Source organism: Erinaceus europaeus, chromosome 6 (assembly GCF_950295315.1).
Source record: "Erinaceus europaeus chromosome 6, mEriEur2.1, whole genome shotgun sequence".
Lineage (NCBI taxonomy): Eukaryota > Metazoa > Chordata > Mammalia > Eulipotyphla > Erinaceidae > Erinaceus > Erinaceus europaeus.
The window spans coordinates 3,434,426-3,458,303 of NC_080167.1; the positions used below are offsets into that span (position 1 = coordinate 3,434,426).

General features: G+C 49.0%; 1 protein-coding gene across 7 annotated transcripts in view; it reads left to right on the top strand.

Moving 5' to 3' along the window:
• The window catches only part of TTC28 (tetratricopeptide repeat domain 28), a 487,880-nt gene that overhangs the window by 413,701 nt on the left and 50,301 nt on the right, over positions 1–23,878 (top strand). For all 7 annotated transcript variants that reach the window (XM_060192543.1, XM_060192544.1, XM_060192547.1 and 4 more), the window contains 5 exons: positions 1,272–1,795; positions 6,790–6,899; positions 9,185–9,314; positions 11,708–11,926; positions 13,951–14,116. In XM_060192543.1, coding sequence (XP_060048526.1) covers positions 1,272–1,795; positions 6,790–6,899; positions 9,185–9,314; positions 11,708–11,926; positions 13,951–14,116 — 1,149 coding nt within the window. The remainder of the gene's footprint in view (positions 1–1,271; positions 1,796–6,789; positions 6,900–9,184; positions 9,315–11,707; positions 11,927–13,950; positions 14,117–23,878) is intronic.

A 23,878-nucleotide genomic window follows, 5' to 3' on the forward strand; every position in this document is an offset into this window, starting at 1 on the left:
TGTCTGTCTCGGTCCTTCTCACTATCCTGCCTGCGATCTTATGTCGTCCAGGATTGCACGGCTTAAGGGAGACAGCTAAGTCACCCCCAGGCCCTCTGATCCCAAGTGCAGACACCTTATTTGGTTTTGGTTTTAGATGGATAGTGGTAGAAGGAGGGTGAAAGGGACCAGAGTGCCAACAATTCCCTCAGTGTGCTAGGGGCCGGGCTCAAACCTAGGTCGTTCAAAGGTCAAGCTATGCAGTGTCTTCCTGATTTCATATACAGTGAGTAGGATCAGGGAGAGAGTACAAATGCTAAGGATGAATGAATTGATTGCACTAGTCTTGGTCCTGGAACTGGCACACCTTATCATTTCATTGACCCTTTCAGAATAGTTCCCATGTTAGATGTTGATTAATAATGCCTGTGCTACTAATTTTTGGATCCCATTTGTATGCTTGTAGGGAAATTATAGAAAGAGTGAATAAACACAGACTGTCAACATGCTAGGGACCTTGCATCCATATCTTGCTTAATATTTATAGCAACCTTGGATGTCACTCTACATTTTTATCAGATGATAGCTTAGTGTCATCCAGAAGTTGAGGATTTATCCTCACCCAGAAACGAAGGCTGAGGGGGTGAGACTCACGTGCCCCGCATGGCTCGTTTTATCTGCCACCGTCGCCCAGGCCCCTCCCACACTCACCCTGTCATCTCTTTCTTACCACCACAGAAAGGCTGTTGGCCAAAGGGAGACTGTTCTTCTGAATACGGGCACCCTAAAGGTGTCTGTGTCAGCAGAATATATGGTCTTTCTAGACAGACAGGGGATTAGGACTCCTGGAGTGGAGGAAGGGTCAGGGTCAAACTAAATCTTCACCCACAGGCTCCCCTGAGAAGTTCAGGGTGAAAGATTTATAGCCCTTGTAAAGTGATTTCAAAAATGTAGTCTAAGCAGTAGTGGAAATTGGGAGGCCGGGAGAACCCAACAGTTCACTTGCTATCATTGTACCTATTAATATATTTTATGTTTCCTCTGGGGTGTATATCCCATTGAATCTTGGGCTCCTGGGAAGGTCACTAAGGGATGACTTTTGAATTGCTTTCCAGATTATGAAATTCCCCTGTATCTCACTCTAAGGGCACATGATAGATTTTAGCTAGAAGAGGAGTTAAGAGCTTCAGTAGTAAGTGACAGTGACAAATGCTTTTCATTTTCTCTGGGGCTTTAGCATGTCTGCACCTGCACGAAATAATACCCTTGCTCTTCTGTCTGCGTTCCCACAGGGCAATGGGGAGCTTGCAGCAAGCCCTCGTGTGCTTTGAAAAGAGGCTTGTGGTCGCCCATGAGCTTGGAGAGGCCTTTAATAAAGCCCAGGCCTACGGAGAGCTGGGGAGTCTGCACAGCCAATTGGGGAATTATGAACAAGCTATTTCCTGCCTCGAACGCCAGCTAAACATTGCTCGGGAGATGAAAGACCGAGCTCTGGAGAGCGATGCAGCCTGCGGCTTAGGAGGCGTCTACCAGCAGATGGGGGAGTACGATACAGCCCTGCAGTACCACCAGCTTGATCTGCAGATAGCTGAGGAAACCAACAACCCCACGCGCCAAGGCCGGGCCTACGGGAACCTGGGCCTGACCTATGAATCCCTGGGTACATTTGAGAGGGCAGTGGTCTATCAAGAACAACACTTGAGCATCGCTGCACAGATGAATGACTTGGTGGCCAAGACTGTGTCCTATAGCAGCCTTGGAAGGACCCATCATGCCTTACAGAATTATTCCCAGGCAGTCATGTACTTACAGGAAGGTAAGTGACGAGGGTCTCCTCAGAAGGACACGTGCTCAGGCAGGCCCTCCCTGATGTCACATCGTCGGTTCGGCTGCGAAACTCACAGTGCCTTCAGCTGGGCACCCCTCGGTAGTACTAAGGTTTCACACCGTTGACATTCAGGGTGGCACCCCCAGGTGGCTTGCTCTGCTAACCCAAGGAGCTGCCACCCTCCTTGCTTTTCAGAGCTTTGTTCTAGAGGAGCTTCCCATTCTCACAGGAAATGTACTGAGCAGGATCTGTCATGGAAAAAGCTAAGGGTCTGAGTCTAAGGAAAAGGCCCATTGTTCTAAGCTCACTTGTCCCTCTAGAATATGAAACCCCATCAGAACTCTGAGGTCCCTTCTGACGTGGCAGCTGAGACCGACTCTGGAAGCGTCAGTCACTAGGGCAGTGCTTGGGCTCCTTTGCTCAGGCGTGCTGCCCATGGAGCCTGTGCTGATGCACTGCTGGGTCCATGCAGTTCAGTACTTGCACACTTCCTCATGGAAACCAAAGCCTCACACTAGTACCAGCCTCCCACTACTTTGTCATAGGACGGAGCCATCTTCGGCTCCGTGATTCACAACCCTCTCTACCTGCTGCTTTCTATTCTCCCATCTGGAAGGAAGATGGGCAGGTAGAATGCTCCCATCTCACTAGTAAAAGGAAGGACATGGTTACTGCTTTCAAGCAACATCGTCTATAGTTTTCAAGAGTCTCTGCACATCATTTATTCAATAGAATTTAATTATATATATTAGTCTCATTGTTGACTTCTCAGTAAGAGATTGGAGAAGTGCAATGACTTGACATAGATCAAGTGGTCAGTCGGTGGTTTAGGACTCAAACCCAGGTTTTTGGTCCCAGGAAGCACACAGGGTCCTGTGTGGAGATGTTTCTTTTTACGTTTTTATAAAAAGAAAATATTGAAAAAAAACCATAGGATAAGAGGGGTACAACTCCACACAATTCCCACCACCAGAACTCCATATCCCCTCCCCTGACAGCTTTCCTATTCTTTATCCCTCTGGGAGCATGGACCCAAGGTCATTGCGGGGTGCAGAAGGTGGAAGGTCTGGCTTCTGTAATTGCTTCCCCTCTGAACATGGGTGTTGGCTGGTTGATCCATACTCCCAGCCTGTCTCTCTCTTTCCCTAGTGGGGTGGGGCTCTGGGGAAGCAGAGCTCCAGGACACATTGGTGAGGTTGTCTTGTCCAGGGAAGCCTGGTCAGCATCCTGCTGGCATCTGGAATCTGGTGGCTAAAAAGAGAGTTAACATACAAAGCCAAAATAATTGTTGATCAATCATGAACTTAAAGGTTGGAATAGTGCAGATGAAGAGTTGGGGGGATGTACTCCATTTTGTAGATAGCTAGTAGGTATATTTTAGTTATATTCTAAAGGGCCTGTGGCTATACTAGGTTTTTAATTTTTTTCCCTGAGCCTGAAATCTGATATGCAGGTGGATCCGAGTTATTGTCTGGGGAGATGATGTCATGGCTGGGAAAAGGACAGAAAACTGGATCAGGGAAGAGAGTAGCTCCCTAATACGGGAAAGGGGTATAAATATTGTTGACTGTAAACCCCATCTATTTAATTTGATCTAGGGCCCATATTCAGCTTAGGAACCTATGTGACCTCTGCATCTCTGTAGATCTGAGCTCATAGTCTGTGGTCATGAGTAGGAACGTTCCAAGCTGCCCCAATATCAGGACCCATCTTCCTCAGGTGGAACATAGAGTATGTTGTCCATCCTCCCTTCGGAGGATGAAACATTCTCTACTGTGGTTGATCCAAATTGAGGGCAAGGTCCTATGGGGGGCCCACAAAGGGGTCTCTTGTGTTGTTCCTGATAGAGATGACCGGTAACAAGGCGAGAGGGATTTATTCGAGGTCTAGGCCCATCATGTCTGTTTGGGAATCTCAGGACTCCCCGACTAGGGCCCCAGCTGATGGGGTGGCCTGATAGTGACTAAAGAGTCATCGTTAAAGTATGCCAGTCTCTTGCCTTTATTTAGCTTTTGCAGTCCTTGCTTTGCTAAGGTTAGCTTTGGAGTGAGTGAGAGAACTGTAATAGGAAGTAGGTGAGGAGGGTATCTAAGTCTAATTAGATACTATTTCATTATGAACTTTATACTGACTCACTGCGGACTACTGTGTATTTTTGCTTTCAGGTATATATTTTGCCCTAGTTTATGGATACGTGTGAACATATGCTCTATCTCACGGGACCTGGTCTATATCTAGGTTTTGGGACTTTGTTAGGAAGTGAACTGCCTGGAATGGAATTAGAGAATCCTATGAAAGGAAAGGCCTCAGCTGAGTAATGAGGGTGAACGGTTGATATTCCAGGAATGCCTGACGTCTCTGGACAGTCTGAAGTGAAGCATGCTGAGGTGGTACTCGTTGCGTTGGTTAGGTTGGGATAGGTGGATGCAATATCATTTGGTATGAACAGAGAGAAGCATGCAGGAAAGTGAGCCCCACCCTAGAGGTTCCAGGACTGGGGGAAATATAGTCTCTATAGAGGAAGTAGGAGGCTCCTGCTGTCTTAGGGTTAAGAAGACAATGGATAGTTATTGCTATAATCACATTATTTGGCAATTGGGTTAACTTTGAAAAATCCCTTTGTTAGGATTTGCTGTATGATATACAACATCACCATAATTTATGTCCTTTGACATTATTTGTATATAGCTGTGCCACCAGTTGCTTCTGTTCTCCCTGGTTTAGGCTTTTGAAAGAGTCAACATATCAAAGACTCAGCCTATGTATTAAAAAGACTCGGTATGTGCTTTAAAAAGTTTGAGACGTACAATCAATTTTTCACCTCTCATATTAATTAAATAGTGATTTATATGACTACAAATTAATAGGAGTGTACATAAACACCACTCCCACCGCCAAAAGACTGTGTCCCATCCCATCCACCGCTCCCCACCCCCCGCCCCGGGAAGCCAAACATCCACCCTCACCCTCTCCCCAGGTGCCCTACTCCAGTGTGGAGATGTTTCTAACCTCATGAGAGCAAAGCAGGTTTGGGACAGTCGTGTTCGATTGGCCTTGTGCTCCATCTGGGAATCTGGAGACCAGGAAGGCAAAGTGTAGGAGGGCCAAGGACTGCCAGTCGCTGTCCTCTGCACAGAGCAGGAGCTCCACTGCCTCGCAGGACGAGAGGCGACCGAGACACCAGAAACCCCTCCCCAGACCTGATTCGGCCCCTGCTCAGTAGGAGCCCCCCAAGTGCAGTACATGCGAGAGTTGACTCTGGGTTTCTTGTAGCTTCACTGTGAAGGGGAGACTTTCAGTTGCGTTTGTGAGCACTGTTGAATCCGGGCCTCGCTTATGATAACCTTCAGCTTTGTTCTTTTGTACTTCCTAAAATACTATTTCCAGGAAGCAGCTGCCTTGCCTGAGAAATTGCATCACAATTCTGCATTTATAGAAAACACTCAATTTCATCTCCATTGCTTCTTACAACGTTAAGTCTTTCAGGAACCTCGATTCTTATCGTGGCGTGTCCTTGGTGTCTTTTTGTGCATGCATTTCTCTGGAATGCTCGACTGTCCTGTGGACTAACCCAGATCCTCTTCTCACGAGCACTGAGAGTTTTGGATTGGGTCCGCACCTTCTCACAGCGAGTCAGAAATCATCTTGGTGCATATCCCTCCTGGCTTTTAGAGGGGACTGCCTATCAGTGTTACCTGGTCCCCGTGAAGCAGAGTCTCAGGAATCCTTTGAATATGCTCCCCAGGCGATATCTGTCAGTGTCCTGGATTAAAATCCCTGTGCATAATATTTCACCAGCTGGAAGCCAAGGATCACTTCTTTTAGCCTCTCACCTGACTAAGGTCCTGGCTGGATGGGGCAGACTGAGAGGCAGGCTCCCACTCCTCCTCGTAGATTAGAAAGCAGTCCTGCCTCTGTGTGTGCAGCTGCAGTGCAGGGGCCTCCAGGCTGTTCTCCATACAGAGAGCAAGAGGTGTGAGCAGAGTGGTGCTGGCAGCTGCTGAGTGGCCAGTGCCCTAAGTGCTGCCCTCCGAGTTGGTTTCCTGCTTTGAAGAAGTGACCCGAGCTGCCGGTGCCTATCTAAAGGCCTTTATAGTGAGACCGCCCCATTCAAGGCTCTCTGTTCATAGTAGCACTGCTTCTCAGGCCCCCAGCAGCACATCAAGGGAAAATAGATCAGCTGTGAAATGTGTCAGTGGCATCGATGCCAGGAGTCAGGGTTAGGCAATGGACCATTCTGCTTTCAGGAGGCTGTGATATGTGTCTCCCATCAACACTGGTTGGGTGCTTTGTGCACATGAATCAGAAGAAAGTATTAACTTGACTTCTGTACTTGACTGGAATTTTTGTAAAGATATTTTGCCAGCCAAAGAATTAAGTTAGACGGGTGTGCCGGCCAGGAGTTTTCATCTGCAGAGCTAGAGGTCGCACATCTAGGAGGGCACCCAGCTGCATTCCCTTTGTTTCAGTATTTCTGCCTGCTCCGCAGACCTGCCTTCTGCTGATGGCCGTCGTCTGAACTTACACTGGTGTTCTTGGAAGGCCGCTGCCACACAGACTTGGAAGAGGATGCGTACTCTGCCTTGTCGGCACCGCTGCGGCCTTGTGCTTTGTCTGGCTCTATATCCCTTCGGTTCGTCTGAGTTAGGAGTAGCCCACAGGGCCCTTTGGCAGGACTGAGTTGTCTGTCTTGGATGTATTCTTAAAAATTTTCTATCTGGGGGGCCAGACGGTAGCACACCTGGTTAAGCGCACACAGTGCAGTGCACAAGGACCCAGGTTCAAGCCCCTGGCTCCCATCTGCAGGGAGAAGGCTTCATGAGTGGGGAAGGCTCCATGGGTGGTGAAGCAGGGCTGCAGATGTCTCTCTGTCTCTCTATATCTCCCTCCCCTCTCAATTTCTGTCTGTCTCTATCCAATAATAAATTAATAAAAAAGTATTAAAAAAAACTTCCAAAATTTTTTTTTCTATCTGATTTCAGGTTTAAGGTTAGCTGAGCAGCTGGGCCGGAGAGAAGATGAAGCCAAAATTCGCCACGGTCTTGGGCTGTCCCTTTGGGCTAGTGGGAATCTGGAGGAGGCCCAGCACCAGGTGAGAGGAAGAATCCCTGCCCAGGGGGCTGGAAGGCCCCGTGGTTTGTTTCCTCGCAGACAGATCACTTGCCAGAAGGTGGTGACTTCTGCCCTTAGGTTGACGTGTGGGATCTTCAGACAAGTGTTGAGCCACGGCTGCAGTGAAGTCCACATTCACGTGGAAAATGCATTTCTCAGTCATTTCCGTGGGATGTTTGCATTATGTGATGCTGCTCCTCTAAGCCTTAACATGAAGATGTATACATCATACGATAGAAAATATCCAAGAAGTCACAATCGTTTTGAATTGAAGATCTTTGTAGATTTCTAGAAGTGTTAAGAGTTCCTCCCTACACACCCACACCCACATTTATGTTTCTGCGTGTCTACAAATAGTTGAATAGAAGGTTGTTAGCATGCCAGCTCTGGAGATTGTAAAGATTCCCTAGCTTCTGTGTTCCTCTGTCAGGGTGAAAGTATAAGATGGCATGCAAATCACAGGCCAAACCACCTAGGCAACATTTGAGTGATTAACGGGGAGGCAACCACGGACCAGTGACTGCATCTGCCTCAAAGCCTCCTGGGAATGTTACAGTGTGTTTTTTTTTTTCTCCTCATCCAGGGTTATTGCTGGGCTCGGTGCCTGCACCATGAATCCACCGCTCCTGGAGGCCATTTTCCCCCCTTTTGTTGCCCTTGCTGTAGCTTCGTTGTGGTTATTATTATTGCCCTTGTTGACGCAATTCGTTGTTGGATAGGACAGAGAGAAATGGAGAGAGGAGGGGAAGACAGAGAAGGGGAGAGAAAGATAGACACCTGCAGACCTGCTTCACCGCCCGTGAAGCAACTCCCCTGCAGGTGGGGAGCCGGGGGCTCGAACCGGGATCCTTACGCCGGTCCCTGCGCTTTGCGCCACATGCGCTTAACCCACTGCGCCACCGCCTGACCCCCTGTGTTACTGTATTTTTAAGCTCTTGAAGAAGGTAAAGAGTGTGAGTATGGTGAGCTGTAGTTGCTCATTGAGAAGGGAGAGGGTTTTGGTTTTAATCAAAATCAACACTACTTAAAGGGACTACTAGTAGATTTATAACTCTCAGACTCTTAAATCTTTAACTCCAATTCAAGGAATTAAGTCTTAATTTCCCAATTTAAAAACGAAAAAGGGGCCGGGTGGTGACGCACCTGGTTGAGCGCATGTTATACGCGCAAGGACTCAGGTTCAAGCCCCCGGTCCCCACCTGTAGGGGGAAAGCTTCCCAAGTGGTGAAGCGGGGCTGCAGGTGTCTCTCTGTCTCTCTCCCTCTCTTTCACCCCTTTCCCTCTTGATTCTGGCTGTCTTTATCTGATAAATAAAGATAATAATAAAACATTAAAAAAACTAAAAACTGCATTGATACAGGGGTTAACAGTTTTCAAAGTACTTTCATTCATTGAATCTAACCTTCCAGTGATCCTGTGAAGTAGAGTGATTCCCAGCCCCTCTGCAGAGAAAAACGGAGCCTCCAAGTCTACCCAGAAGCCAAGAATAAACTAGTGCCAGATCTGGGAAGCGTCCTTTCCTTCTGGTCTTAAGTCTTTTAGCCTGAGAACTCTTACTTTTCAAATGTGCATGACTTAAAATTTGATAGTTTTTTTCCAGTACATTGACACCAAGAGAAAAGTTCCTGCTCTTGCTTACAGATAAAACTGTCTCTGTAGGACAGGCCAGTGCCGCTCCCATGGGGCCCCTGTGTGTGGGTGGGACTTGACCAGTGAAAACCACACCCAGGACACGGCCACTGAGGGCAGTGTTTGCTTGTATGCTGGGCAATTCATCATGGGCACATAGCTCTCCTCCTGAGAGCAGAGCTGCCTTCACTCATTTCCTCTCAGCCTGATCCGTTTCTAGCCTGCCTTCACCACACCTGTCCTCCCTCACTCCAGTCCTTCTGCACCCTGAGCAGTGGGATGTTGAATTACTGTGAATTCAGATGACAAAAAGAGAGGCCTTTGTTATTTTTAATCAAAATCAGCAGCTGGCTAGGTTAGGAGCTGACTTTTCCCCAACAGTTTCAGGTTCTGTACATTTGTATCCTGTGTCTTTGAGACCCCCTAATGTCAGTTAATGTCACATGGTCTGTAATTTGTGGGGCTAATCTGATAACTACCTGGAAGTAAAGATTTAGCCTTTCAGACCTTGAAAACAAACTCGGGCAGTGCACCGAGATGTTTTGCTGTGTGCTGAGCAAACTCATCGCTAGTCAGTAAAGAACTGGAAAGTGCTTTCTGGGGATGAGTAATGACACTCTTTGTCCCCACCTGCAGCTCTACAGGGCGTCGGCCCTGTTTGAAACCATCAGACACGAGGCGCAGCTGAGCACAGACTACAAACTCTCCCTGTTTGACCTGCAGACGTCATCCTACCAGGCGCTGCAACGGGTGCTGGTCAGCCTCGGTGAGAGCAGCCGGGGACCCCACTCTCCACGTGTCTAAGTCGCCGAACTACCGCTGTGACGAATACGGCTTCTGGTTATAGAAGGCAGTGGAGCCACAACTCCAGTCTGCCTGGCTCTTTCATTTATGTAGCAAACACGTGTATGGTACCGACTCTGTGGGAAGTGCCAACCCAGTGGTTAAATTTTAAAAGGCTTGGGTTCCTAACCTCGAGAAGCTCCAGAATGACACAGATGGAAGAAAAGAGAAGAAGGGAGGGAGGGAGGGAGGGAGGGAGGGAGGAAGGAAGGAAGGAAGGAAGGAAACCTAGCCTGTCAAAAGGCCGAAGTCTGCGAGTGCAGTGTGCAGTGTGGAGTGATCTGCAGTGGGGTAGAAGGCTCTTAGGAGATGAAGTGTTTGGCGGCAGACCCAGAGTTCAGAGAATAAACAGAGATGTCTGCGCTCCGTGTCCCCACACAAAGGGCTCCCCTGAGCAGCCCCACCCCACTCTTAACACCTTGAGGGGAAATATCTGCGAAGACATCTAGGCTCTCCTCTGCTTCCTCTGTCAGATGTTTTTGTTTCTTTGTTTTTAGCCAGAGTACTGTTCATCTCTGGCTTATGGTGGTGCTGGAGATTGAACCTGGGACCTTGGAATCTCAGGCATGAAATTTATTTTTTTTTATAATTTATTTCTTTATTGGGGAATTAATGTTTTACATTCAACAGTCAATACAATAGTTTGTACATGCATAACATTCCCCAGATTCCCATTTAACAATACAACCCCCACTATGTCATTCATCATCTTTCATGGACCTGTATTCTCCCCACCCACCCACCCACCCCAGAGTCTTTTACTTTGGTGCAATATGCCAATTCCATTTCAGGCATGAAATTTCTTTGTATAACCACTATGCTATCTCCCCAGCCCCATATATCATTGGCTGTTGCTTTTCTGTCAGTGTTTGGACTGTCAGCATGTGCCCCCTAGGCCGTGACGGAGCGGGACTATCGCAAGCCAGTGTGTACCCCCTGGGTATCACCTGGGTCTTAGCTGTTACAGCCACCCTCTCCATCTCCCCAGTCCTCTGCCACTCTTTGGATTTGCCCATCTCTTTCCTCAACCTAGAACTTGGATTCCTTGGCTCTAACTGTCTCTGAAAGTTGAATGTTTCAGCCTCGGCAACAACCCGTCCTTTGCTCAACATTCCCCTTGAAATTTTGAAAGGTTCTCATAGCCTAAGATTGCAACTTTTTATCTATTATCATCACAGTGTTAAGTCTGTCTAGCACTTTGGAGCTGACTTTCCAGTGTGTGTAGAAATCACTCCTGCTGTTCCTGTGAATAGCTTAACAGAGCCAGAGAAGATATTTTCACACACGCGCACACGCCCCTTTTGACTGCAACTAGCTACAGCTGCTGGCTTCGCCCTCAGCTTGTCTGTCTGGCCCCCACGATGCCTCATATTCATGTTGGAGACACAGTGGACCCTCTGTCCTGTGTCCCTGCAGCATTTCTCAGTAATCCTCACCGGAAGTGTGTGGCTTCGTGTTTTGTGTGCTCTTGCTAGTGTATAAGGTAGATTACAGACCAGTGTGTGTGTGTTTTAGAGAAAGCAGGATAAGAGATTGGATTGAAAGATGGAGCTAAAGCTTTAAAAAGAGAACAGTTTCAAAGAGCTAGATACTTCAGAGGTTTTAAACTCTGTTCAAAGGGAGTAGGAGGCAGAAGAGATGTGTATGAAGGCCCAGTAGGGGGTAGATAGCAGCCCTAACACGTGGTGGAGAATGGTGCTGGTCTGTGAGCTTCGCAGGCCCCATTGCCCCCCTCCCTCACTACAGCAGTCCTTTGAGACGTGGGGAGACTGTCGGGACTACTCTTTTTGAGACAAGCTCTGCAGAAGAGGAAAGGCAGCTCTGCAGCACTACCAGAGTGGGTCAGGGCACAGGGCGTGACTCGCGGTGCGTGGGGCCAGTAACTACGGGAATGGGGCTGGACGGCGTGATCCTGCCAGGCCTGCGGCTCTACGGGCAGATGAGCAGGAGCCATGCCCCACAGCCCCATCTGCCCGTGTCAGATCAGAGCTGAGCATGAGCAGGGGAGGGACTGGGCTGCAGAGTGCCAGGCCCAAGAGCCAGGAACAGAGGGAGCCGTGCAGGATGCGGAGCAGAAAACGGGCGAGACAGGGCAGAGATGCCTCCTGTGGTGTCCCACGTGTGGCTACGGGACAGGAGAAGGCCCTGGAACCTGCAAATGCAAGTGGCGGGCTATGAGTGGGCACCGCCCACGGGATGGCCCTTACAAGTGTTTCGAGTATCCCGCCACACGCTGGAGTACAGAGACAGTGTACACAGGCTCTCTGAGCCGGCGCAGTACTCATGGTCTCCTCTGCCTGTCCCTTTGTCACATAGGCCATCATGATGAAGCCCTCGCTGTGGCAGAAAGAGGACGGACGAGGGCATTCGTTGACCTTCTGGTAGAACGTCAGACAGGACAACAGGACTCAGACCCCTACTCCCCGGTCACTATGGACCAGATCTTAGAGATGGTCAACGGCCAGCGGGGCCTGGTCCTTTACTATTCTCTGGCTGCGGGCTACCTGTACAGCTGGCTGCTGGCTCCTGGGGCAGGTAAGGCTGTTCCCATGGGAACAAGCGTCCAAGACACGCCTCTGAACGAGGGGAGAGGTTTGTCCCCGGACATCAGACTTGGGAGCTGATGTCTGCTTTTGGCCAAACCTCAACCATGGCTGATATCCCAGGGTGGGTGGTCAGTCAGTAAGGGGACTCATCTCTCTCACCCCCCCCCCAGGAACCGCTGCCCCCTGCTGGTGAGGGGGGGAAACTAACCAAGCGGGAGGATTCGCTTGGCTAGCGGCTCTGTTTTAGGCAGCTGTTGTCCATTAGCTCATAAAGCATGGCTGCACCCCTAGCAGATTCTTTCTAGATATGACTTCAGAACTGTGACACCCTGTGGTCCGGGAGGTGGCGCAGTGAAAAGGCTTTGGACTCTCAAGCATGAGGTCCCGAGTTCGATCCCCGGCAGCACACGGGCCAGAGGGATGTCTGGTTCTTTCTCTCTCCTCACAGCTTTCTAATAAATAAAATCTTAAATAATAATAATAATAATAATTGTGACCCTTTGTCGTGGTGAAGTTAAAGGCACTAAAATGTCACTTGCAGCTCCATCACAGTAAGTCAGTGAAGTCTTGTGATGGAAATTTCTGAGTTTAGTACAAAATGTTTATAACCAATTCTGTTATGCATCTATTTCAGAAGCAAAAAATCCCCTCTGATTAAATTGGCATTAAATGTTCAGGCTGTAACAGTTTCACTAAATACAGAGCCACTAATTAGCTGTTAGGGCCATATTTTTTACATAATAAAATGCTGATAGCTTTACCATGTTGGAGACACCCCAGATCCAATTAGAGTTTATTGACTGGGGAAGCGAATCTTATAATTAGGAATCCTGGCGAATCGGCTTCTTGAAGCCTATTGTAAGTCCGTTTCAAAACGTTCACCTGCCAGGGACAATTGACAACATTTTCTTGACTGTGTTGCTGTTTCTTTGATCGAAAGAGCATGATGGCTGGCTGACAGCCGTCTAATGCTTCAGGAGTCCTGAGGCCTTCAGCGTCAGTTTTATCTCCTCCCCTCAATCCCACGTTTTTATGGTCTTCCCACAAAGAGCAGTACTACCTTTGACCTATCATGTTGGAAACGTTCAAGTTGTGATGCTTGGTGAGTGCCGACCACAGCAGCATCCTGTGGATCTCACCTCCCAGAGGGCCGTTGCTGCCCGTGAGGACATCCGCGACAGCGGTATTCAGCTCTGCCGCTCTGTGGTTGTTAGGTCGGGGGACATGGCTTGACAGGTGGTATATCCAGAGCCCCGCAATAATGAGCCATGTATAATGAGGCTCCCATTGTTTCTCTTTCCGTTCCTCTTGGCTCTTAATGAGGCTCTGAAGCTCTCACCGGGGCCCTAATCCAATCAGAGAGGACAGCGTTTTCCAGGACTGACACACCTCATTACCACTGGAGAATATGTCCTGTGTTTATTGCCAGAAAACCACTGCGGAGTGCTCCTTCCATGCAGCCATCATTCTTGCCGCCTTTAACCTATTAGTGACCGTTAGCTGGTTAGTCTTATTTAAAAATAATTTGGAATGTTTTTATCTGGCCTGTCTATTTTTTTTTTATTTGCTTTTGTAAAATCAAAGGTCTTTGAATACAGTTTGCCCTGGCTTGTCACACACTGCTGGCGCACTCCGGTTCTGGAGAATACACTGTGGCCTCCGCGGGCACCAGACCTGACAGACAGGAGGATGCTCTTCCCCAGCTGGTGTCATGACGGGCGTCTGTTCTGAAATACGCGCATAGCGTCACCCTTCATACGCTGCTGCGAGCAAAAACCCTGTCCCTGTGTTGGCTTCCCTGCTCCCAAGCCCCAGACCTAATGGGAAAAGCTGTAAACTGAGTTCTGATCAAACAGCTCAAAGCCCTTTTGCGAGCTCCCATTTCAGGATCTCTTCACATGGTTTGGAGATGGTATGCTTGTCAGAGAGGCGACCTGACACCAGCGGTCTCAGCTGGGCCTCCGTCCCCCAACCCATCCATGTGTAACGCTGGCTATGCCCATCTTCTTGCAGGGGTTCTGAAGTTTCATGAGCACTACCTGGGTGATGCCACAGTGGAGCCTGCCGGTGACTTCCAGGCTGGCAGCACTGCGACCCTTCCAGTGGCCACCAGCTCCGCCCTAGAGCAGCACATCACCAGCGCACGGGAAGCCCTGGGGGTGGAGTCTTACTACTCCAGGCAAGTCTCCCTTGTTCCCAGCCCACCCCACACACCTCTTCTGGGTCTTTGTTCTTCCTTTCACAGAGACCCTCTGTGACCTATAGACAAATCTCTGAGTTCATGGATCTGGGTTTCTCGCCTCACGGTCCTCCGCTGCAGCAAAAACAAATGGGTGTCTCGGGGCACCTTAGTCGCAGTCTTCATCTTTTCCTGTAATTTTCTTTCAGGTAGGAAAGGGCTTTGTTACAGAGACCCATTTTCTAAGGCAGGTTTTTAGAGTGGACTTTTTAAACTGATTTAACGTGTGCTTATAATAGCGTAAGTCGCAGGAATGCAGCTTCACACCCATATGTGTATGTGTATATGTGAGTGTGTGAGGATATGTGTGTGTGTGTGTGTGTGTGTGTGTGTGTACAACTCACTGCCTCACCACTCCCAAAGTTGCTGTGTGTCCCCACCTCTCTCGCCACTTCCCTCCATCCCCTCTAACAGCCACCACAGCCTCCAGAGCCTAACAGTCAGTTTGGTTGTTCATTTTTTTGCAAGTTCATTTGAATAAATATGACTTTGAATTTAATATGCCAGTTAATTAAAACTCAGATTAGTTTGGGTTACGAACAGGTTCATAATGAATTCATGGGTGCTGTAGCTGAGTCACTGTTTAAAAGAGTAGCTTGGGGGTCAGGCGGTAGCACGGCAGGTTAAGCACACATGGCGCAAAGTGCAAGGACTGGCATGAGGATCCCGGTTCGAGCCCCCAGCACCCCACCTGCAGGGGAGTCGCTTCACAGGCAGTGAAGCAGGTCTGCAGGTGTCTGTCTTTCTCTCCCCCTCTCTGTCTTCCCCTCCTCTCTCCATTTCTCTCTGTCCTACCATGACAATGACAACATCAATAACAACAACAATAGTATCTACAACAACAATAAAAAAAAACAAGGGCAACAAAAAGGGAAACTAAATAAATATACAACGAAATAAATGAGTAAAGGAGTAGCTTGGCATGTGGTAGACTCCATGAACTGACTGTAGGTGTGTACAGGCTGGGTGAGAGAAGTCGGACTCCTAATAACAGGAAGAGGTTGAAAAAGGGATGTTCTTACATTGATACTTGATCACCACTGACTTTCACACAAGCACCCAGCACCTGGGAAAATTGGAAGAAGAGGGTGCCTTGTAGCTGGGATGTGGCCAGATGTTCCTGGGGTCTCAGTTCACACTACCTAGTAGCTGGCGAGTGTTGAGGTTGGGGTGTCAGAGCAGCTGCTGTTTTCGCTGGGGTCAGGTCTCAAGGACATCTGCTTGTCTGTTGAGTAGCTAGTTTGCAATCATGAAAACCCTACGATGATGCTGTAATTTCTTCGGGGGTGCCAACCCAGATTCCTGAGTGTGTAGTGGTTACTGCCGGCGGCAGCTGGGTTTATATCTGAGTGAGCACTTACAAAGTTTGGGGCAGGTTCTTAGATGATAGTTGGTCACTGAATAATGGAACGAACGTCAAGACCGGAAGGGCTGTCATGGCCATCCTGTCCACAGCAAGGTCTAGTTAACAGAAGTTGGCAACGAATGGGACTTGTTGACAGCCAAGTTAGTGTCACAGTTAGAATTAGAACCATCTAGAGCCCACCCAGACTTCCAGGCCAGTTCGTATTCTGTTTTTAATTATGAAAATTAATATCATATTCTGAGAAAATAGCCAAAGCATGTACGCATGCCCTCTCTCGCTTCTGTTTGTATGAAGTCTGAAAAGACTGGAGCCACGTGTGCGCGCTGAGGGCTGGGCTGTCTCCCTCTGTGACTGCTGTGTCCTGAGCACCCCTGCCCTTCGCCCGAGATGGGTCACAGGTCAGGGTCACAGGGCCAGAACCGTGTGGTGACCCCCAAGAATATGAAAGGAAGGTTACTCTCTGAGATTAAATCGTACATGACCATAAAATAGGCTACACAGAGGCTTACAAACATGCTTCAGCAGGCAGAAGGGCACTTAGGTCATCTGAATGAATTGTGTCCTCGCGGGTGACACTAGCCATAGAAGCACAAAAAAGGAGAGTGAGTGGGGCGGACTGGCAGAATCTGGGGTAAGGGCCGTACAGTTCTGTTGGAAGCCCATTCCTGTTGCAGACATGCAGTCTTCACACTTTCCCAGCCTCCCCTCCCGCTTCCCACAGATCTGGCTACTCTGCACACCAGAGGCGGAGGGCGCAGGGCTGAATAAAGCGAGCAGAGCCCAGGCGAAGAGAGACATTAAGCAACAGAGCAGAGAAAGTCTGCGATTAAAGCTGTCATTTGAACTAAGTTCAAATAGATATATATCTCAAACATAACTCAGATTTTGTAATATAGATGAAGTATGGAAAGGAAAGGGAAGGGAAATTCTTAGCAGGAAACCGACTGTAGTGGTAGCGGGAATTACAGTGCTTAGTGAAATTTTAGGTGTTTGTGTTTTATTCTTTCTCCTTTTCCATATTTCCCTGCACACCTCCTCTGTTCTTTCAGTGTGCCTAGTAGCTCTGCCCTCTGCCCCACCCCCAGCAAGCTAGAACCCTTTCAAAGATTCCAGCAGTCTTCCGACTTCACAGTTCTGACATGGACTGTGCACGTGTGTGAGCTGGACCCTGCCTGCCCTTCTGTTGGCACTTCCACTTCTCCACTTTGGCATCTGTCTGTGCCCCCCACACCCTCTTTACCTAAGATACAGTTAGGAGCTTCCTACCTTGCAGTTTTGTGCACTCACACTTCTTGCTGTGTGGTCAAGGGTGCTCTGTGTGACTGATTCCTTCCTTCTCAACCTCCAAATTCCTACTCACTGTTACTCCTCAGAAAAGTCTTTCCAAACTCTGTTGTCACTCAGCTTCTGCATACCCAGGCCCCGCTTAGTCCTGGACCATAATAAATGGTTAGTGTGCGTGTTTGTGTGAACCAGTAAACTCTGAATGAATGAGATGCTTCTCCCTGCCAGCCTCCCTCTCGATTCTCTCTGCATAGTCTGGTCGCCCTGTAGAGCCCTGCTCAGATGTCCCAGTGTAACCATCTAGATCCCTCCAGATCCAAGTCAGGTTGTATTCTCAACTGTGGCGACTCGCAGTAACAAGTACATCATTTTCTCCTCCTCATCGTTCCTTGGTCTGTGTCTCACCTCACAGAGAAATTGAGAGGGGAGGGAGAGGTAGAAAGGGAGGAAGCTTGGTGCTGCTTTTGCCTGAATTCTAACACAGCCCCTGTCACCAGACTTGAGTCCACCTGCAGCGGAGACACTGGGCGGCGTGCTGAGAGCACCCTCTTCCTGCTGGGCTGGCTCACTGATCCTCCTCTGATGGAGGTGCAGTGCACTGTGCCCCTGGAAACTGAGTCTCCATGCTTTGGGGGCCGCCGTCTTTCAAGCACCCACAGCCTGGCCCTACTGTCCTTGCTATTCCGCAGACCGTTTTCACTCTCCTTAATGGCATCTTGCTGCCGGAAGGAGCTACGGCGCTACAAAGGAGTTTCTGGGAATGGATTTAAAATAAGAACTATAAAGAACTGCCTTTATGAAGTGTTTAGTAAGAACTTCCGGTCCAGTCCCTTCCCCCAGATCAGAAGAGGCGTTGATTGAAACCCCAGTGTAGCACACAGACCTCCCAGAGCGGAAACGTTAGGAACTCAAAACACATCTTCAGTCTTTATTCTGATATGAACCAGAGTCAGGTTGCTTCCTGGGCACCGGGGACCTTGTGCTGGCACTGTGGGGCCGAAGTTGGCTTATTAGAATACTAAGATACTTCTCCAGTAGTAGGGCAGGTCTGAAAGTGGTTTCAAGTTAAGTGGCAATTCTAGATCGTCCTTGTAATAGAATAAACGTTCCTTTATTGAAAATGGATATTCAGTCTTGGTAAACACAACTGTTCTATCTTTTAGTGCTATTCCGTATTTGTACACTTTCTACAAAGGTATTTTTACAATCAAATCTATTTTCTGATTTCAAAAACACCAACTGGATTAGATTGCATACGTTCTTAAATGTCCAGATATATGTTGGTTCTAGCAAAGTTTAACAGGTGTGGCAGTGTCAGATGTTGGAGGAGTGGGCCCACAAGAGTTCAGACACGTGGGAAGACAGCAAGTCGGCAAATCGCACCAGAGACAGTTTGGTGTGACTGTCTAGTAGCTACCATGTCCTTTGACCCAGACATACTGCTTAGGTGTGATTTGCAGCAGCAGCTTTGGGGCCTTGCCAAAGGCTGTTCAGAGCCGCACTGTAACAATGTGCGGGTCCCATAACCCATGCCGTCAGTGAGGGAGTGGCTGAGGACTGGTGGGACAGGCACAAAATGGGTGGTGGGCAGCAGTCAGAGAGGTAACTGCCAGAGAGTCCAGACATGTGGCCGGCCAACTCTTGGGACTCGAATATTAAAGGCAAGCTGGCGGCACACCCAGTAAACAGAGTGCACATTACCGTGTGTGAGGACCTGGGTTCAAGTGCCCGGTCCCCACCTGGGGGAGTTTCACAAGTGGGGAAGCGGTGCTGTAGATATCTCTCTTTCTCCCTCTCTGTCTCTCCTTCCCCTCTCAATTTCTTGTCTGGATCCAAAATAAATCAATAAAACTAATAATGATCTGAAAGCACTACCTACAGAATAACATGTTTTCAGTAGAGTTGAAAACAAGCAAACTGGAACTCTGCTTTAAGAGCACAGCTAGATCAATACGGTCCGTAAAGTGGCTCCGTAAGCACTTAGTATATTACAAAAAAATTACTACGGAAATAAAAGCAGGTCACGGATGAATCAATGACAGCAGGCTGTCAGCAACCAAGGATTTAATTAACCTAGTCCCAAAGAGATTGATTTACCCTATCAAAGAGGGGGAAAGTTTTTTAATAAGCAAATGGATTATAATTAAGACAAATTTAATTGAAGTAAGTGGACAATGTGGTAGACTGATTTCAGTTCTTTCAAGCAAGTGGCCAAGCACTGACTTTTGCTGCAGCGCTAGCTTATTTCAAGTTAATGTAGGTCTTTGAAAGTTTTAAACCGTCTTTATAAAACTTTCTTATTCTGGCTGTTATACTAATCAGCTCTAGCTTCCTCATTCATCCAGACTAGTAAGATTTTGTTTAACAACTCAGGGTTTTTTTTTTTCCTAACCCAGGTTCTTTCCAGAACTCTGTGGAATAAAAATATTTATTTATTTTGCCCTTTGGAGTAGAGTTCTCATCTCATTCTAAATGAGGAAGCAACACTCTGAAATTATACTGTGAGCATGGAGGTTGTGCCGGAGCTGGTTCTGAGCCTAGAGAAAGACGCAGGAGTAGTAACTGGTGCCCAGCCTGACAGAGGGCTCACAGAGTGCCGCAGGCGGGGAACGCGTGAATTATTGATCCGTGACGTGCAAGGTGTTACTGTGAAGATCTGGACAAAGAGAACCGCACCCCGCTCTGCCCACATGAGGGCCAGGTGAGGGAAGTGATACTGGAGGCTGGCTCTGAAGGTGAGGGAGAAATGCCTCCCCAAGCAGGGGCCTGGCCCTCCGGTGAGACGCAGTGGTTGCGAGGGGAGACCGATGCGCGCTCACAGCACGAAGCATAGCCTCCTGTATCTCAGCCCCTCAGCTGCTGCCTCCTGACTCTCCCCTCTTTCTTGTAATGTCCACAGAAAGGGGTCCCTTTCTGATGTGGTGGGTCTTCCTTTCTTACTGCCTTGTCATCTTGTGATATGCCTGGGTTCTAAAAGGCAGACATCATTTATTAAGTGACTCACTCAGCTTCAACTTCCTGCTTGAGAAAAAAAAAAAAGAGGGAGAGAGAAAGAGAAAAGATAACAGATTGGGGATTAGGCACTGAATAAACACAGCTTCAGAAATCAGTGGAACACCCTCTGAACTCCAGTGCTATGCACTGATTCCAGAACTGGACGCCTTCCTAAAGGCCATGTACACAGTGTGTTTATCCGGGAGGCCGATAAGCTTCTTAGAATAAGTCAGCAGTTTAACAAGAAGGACAAATGTAGTCGATGTTCTTGTATGACTTCTGAAAAAGGCTAACTTGAACCCCCTTTTGTATTTCTCATGGACTTTTTTTTAAAAGACACAGTTATTGAAATTGCTAGATTGGAATTTTCTCAGTACTTTGGGTCCTGTTACCTGTGCGTGGAGGGTAATCTGGTGAATCTGGCAGGTTTCGTCTAAAGACAAGAAGCAGCTGGTAGTGACACAGGGGAGCTGTTAAGTGGAACGTGAAACAGTGGCCTGGGCGTCACTGACGCAGTGACTGGCGCATCTGCCTGGGCAGGGGCCACTCAGGGAGGTGGCCAAGATCTGACGGGGACTTTCGAACACCAGATCTTTGTACTTCTGTATCTGACCCCCAGATAATTTTGCTCACGATCCCAAAGCTTGGGATATTCCCACAGGACCACAAGGAGAAGGAGGAGGAGAGTGAATCTGGTGACCAGTCCCGCAGGTGCTCCCCACGCAGTTTGACACCCACTGTTGGCTGACTGGTATCGTAGCCGATTTTGTAAATTCTTGGCACTAATCAAGTTTCAGTATCCCTGACTTTGTATATCCTGCCCTTTGCCCCAGCAAAATTCCCCCAGCCTTTTCTTTCTGATTGATTCTGTGCAGCTTTATACAACAATCAATACTTGAGAAATTTAATGTATAACTCTTGACTTGTTTTGCTTTGGGAAAATAACCCGAAAGAGGAATCCCACACTCCTCCTTGAACTGACCTAATAGGCATTGTGTTCTTGTCTCCTTCATGACTTGGACACATGCTCAGGAGGCCTTGAGGGTTGTTTATATATATATATATATATATATATATATATATATTCCTTTTGCTGCCCTTGTTTTATTGTTGTAGTTATTACTGTTGTCGTCATTGTTGGATAGGACAGAGAGAAATGGAGAGAGGAGGGGAAGACAGAGAGGGAGAGAGAAAGACAAACACCTGCAGACCTGCTTCACCGCTTGTGAAGCGACTCCCCTGCAGATGGGGAGCCGGAGCCTCGAACCGGGATCCTTTCGCCGGTCCTTGCGCTTTGCGCCAGAGGGTTGTTCTTAAAGGAGAAGCAGGCCCGCAGCTCCTGCTGGCTGGCACCGCCAGGTCTTCCTCTGACGATGCGGTGCAGCAGTCACGGTCTTCTAGCCACAGACGGGGGGGTATCTCGCTCCAGGTCTACAGTCTGCTGCGGTGGTTCCACTCGAGGCTGTAGATCTGGTTCAGGGCCAGTGTCTCATCTTCCTGTGACCGGTGACCTCGCACGTCCAAGAAAAGCAGCCAGGCGTGCAGAAAACATGCTCGGCTCCCAGTGCTCTTGTTTCTCTGGCGAAAACAGGTCACATATCAAGATGACCATCGGTGAGTGAGAAGAAGCTCCCGCGGTGCGTGTGCGCTGGAAACCGAGTAGCACAGCCCTGAGCGGACTCCCTGTGCAGAGGGCCGGGGAGGAGGCTGGTCCTGGCTCAGGCTTCCTGCTGTCTGGCCCTTCCACATGTGACAGTTAGCCATTCTTTTGACTCCTTCTCCCCCTCCTCTGCTGCTCACACCCAGGTATTGGTGGGACTTCACAAGCCTCCTTCATCTCCCGAACTGGCTTCTCGTCTCCTCTTGTCCTGAAGTCCCTAGTCATGGTTGAGCGTGGGACTTTGCCTTGGAAAGGTGAAGCCCTTTGGGGACACAGCTCTGCATCTCTGACTACTAGATTGGTCTCCCCCTGAACACGAGCAGAGCCGCCCCTCGAGTTCACCTCACACTTGGGCGATCCACGACCTTATCCCCAGTCTGGTGCCCCTTGGCTCCCATCTCCCTGCCCCGGTTACCTTAAACCCTCTGCCTTTGCACCCCACTCCTTGGCTTGGGGGTCTTGGAGTCCTCTGCCTCTGAATTTCCTTTTCCTTCACTGCTGCTGAAACAGTTCTGATCTGGCCTGTTTGCTTTCTGATTTCCCCCACTCACCTCTCGTGCTCTGGGCCAGGTTCTTAAAGGAACAGGCCACGTGACCAGCCTCATGTCCTTCCTGCTTCCTCCTCCTTCAGCGTCTCTGACTGTTGTCTAGGAGTTTTCTAAGAATCCTGCTAGCGCTCTAGGATTCCATCACACCCTCGCCCACAGAGAACAGAAGGAGCCAAGGAGTGTCAGGAGACTATGCTGACCAGACCGTCATTTCATATAACCCGTCTTGTTTCCTCTGGTGTCACAAAGTGTCCAGCTTCTCCCCTCTGCCACCTCTGCACAGTGAAAATCCGCATGGTTTGTATCTGCTTGTCTCTTCTGCCGGTGCGGTGGCCCTTTGGTGTTCTAACCCCAAGCATTCCTCAGAAGACCAGGGCACACTGACGGCGGGAACCACTTACATGGACGGGTAGAGAAGCCAAAGATGGTTAGGGACTGGGAAGACTGGACCCAGCACAGGTGACTTACCAGGAATCTGACCCATCCAGGCTCTCTCTCTCTACCTCCCAATCATGATTTAGATCATTCTGGACATCCAGTCCCAGGGTAATCTGAGGTATCCTAGGCCAGTTAAATAGTGCGCGTGAATTTAGTTCCAGTGCTGATATCCTGAGTATCAGAGGGGGACCTGGCAGTGACTGTGTGACACTGCCACCTCTTAGCGGTACCAAGGGCCTAAGGGCCTTGATGATTGTTCATTGGATGAGTGAAGGAGGGAAAGGACAGCTGGAGTGGCTGGGGGTGCCCCTCCTGGACGCACGGCCACGGCTGCCTCCGTGATGAGTGGCTGGGGGCGGTGATCGGTGCAGCAGAGCAGAGCAGAGCACAGGGGGGAGTGTGTCTCCTGGTGCCATGCCGACTTTCCCTTCCGAAAGCTGGGCCCTGTCCCGTGGCTGCTGAAGCACAGCAAATGTGGACCTTGACTAATGCCCACATGACACGACTTGGCCCTAAGCCAGCACCTGAAGCTCATTTGATGCCCAGGAACACACCAAACTCTTGAAAGCCTCAGAGTGATGAGGCGATCTTTCTTGGCTTTCCGTAGACTTATGCTAATTCGGTGAAGAGTCACTGCAGATGTGCAGGGAGAGAGGCAGGGTGATTTAAGGATCTGTCACTTCCGGAAAAACACTGTCTAGTGAAGACAGAGTCGTCACCATAAACTTGTCTTTCTCTTTATTCCCGCACATGCTGCTAATTAGAGACACCAGGAGACACCACTTCATTCTCTGGAAGCCCCTGAGAAAACTTCCTTGTTCCAAAAGGGCTGAGTACCTTCCCTTCCCACGTCCGGAGTCAACGCAAGACTGTCCTGCATTGCTTCCTCTCCTGCCCCAATGCCAGGATTCCCTCAGACACGTTGCTGACAGGGGAAAAGTTGCAAACCAAACTCTCAGGGGTGAGAAGGTAGAATCTCATTTCCCCCAGGTTCACAGGGATACCAAGCACCACAGAGTGCTGCTTTTTTTTTTGCCTCCAGGGTTACTGCTGGGGCTCAGTGCCTGACTGTGAATCCACTGCTCCTGGAGGCCATTTTTCCCCCATTTGTTGCCCTTGTTGTGGTTATTGTTGTTGTTATTGATGTCGTTTTTGTTGGATAGGACAGAGAGAAATGGAGAGAGAGGAAGGGAAGACAGAGAGGGGGAGAGAAAGACAGACACCTGCAGACCTGCTTCACCACCTGTGAAGCGACTGCCCTGTAGGTGGGGATCCGGGGGCTCGAACCGGGATCCTTACGCGGGTCCTTTCGCTTTGCTCCACGTGCGCTTAACCCGCTGCGCTACCGCCCAACCCCCGAGTGCTTCTTTTTTGACAGAAAAGAGAGAAATGGCCTCTGTTGCCCATTTTCC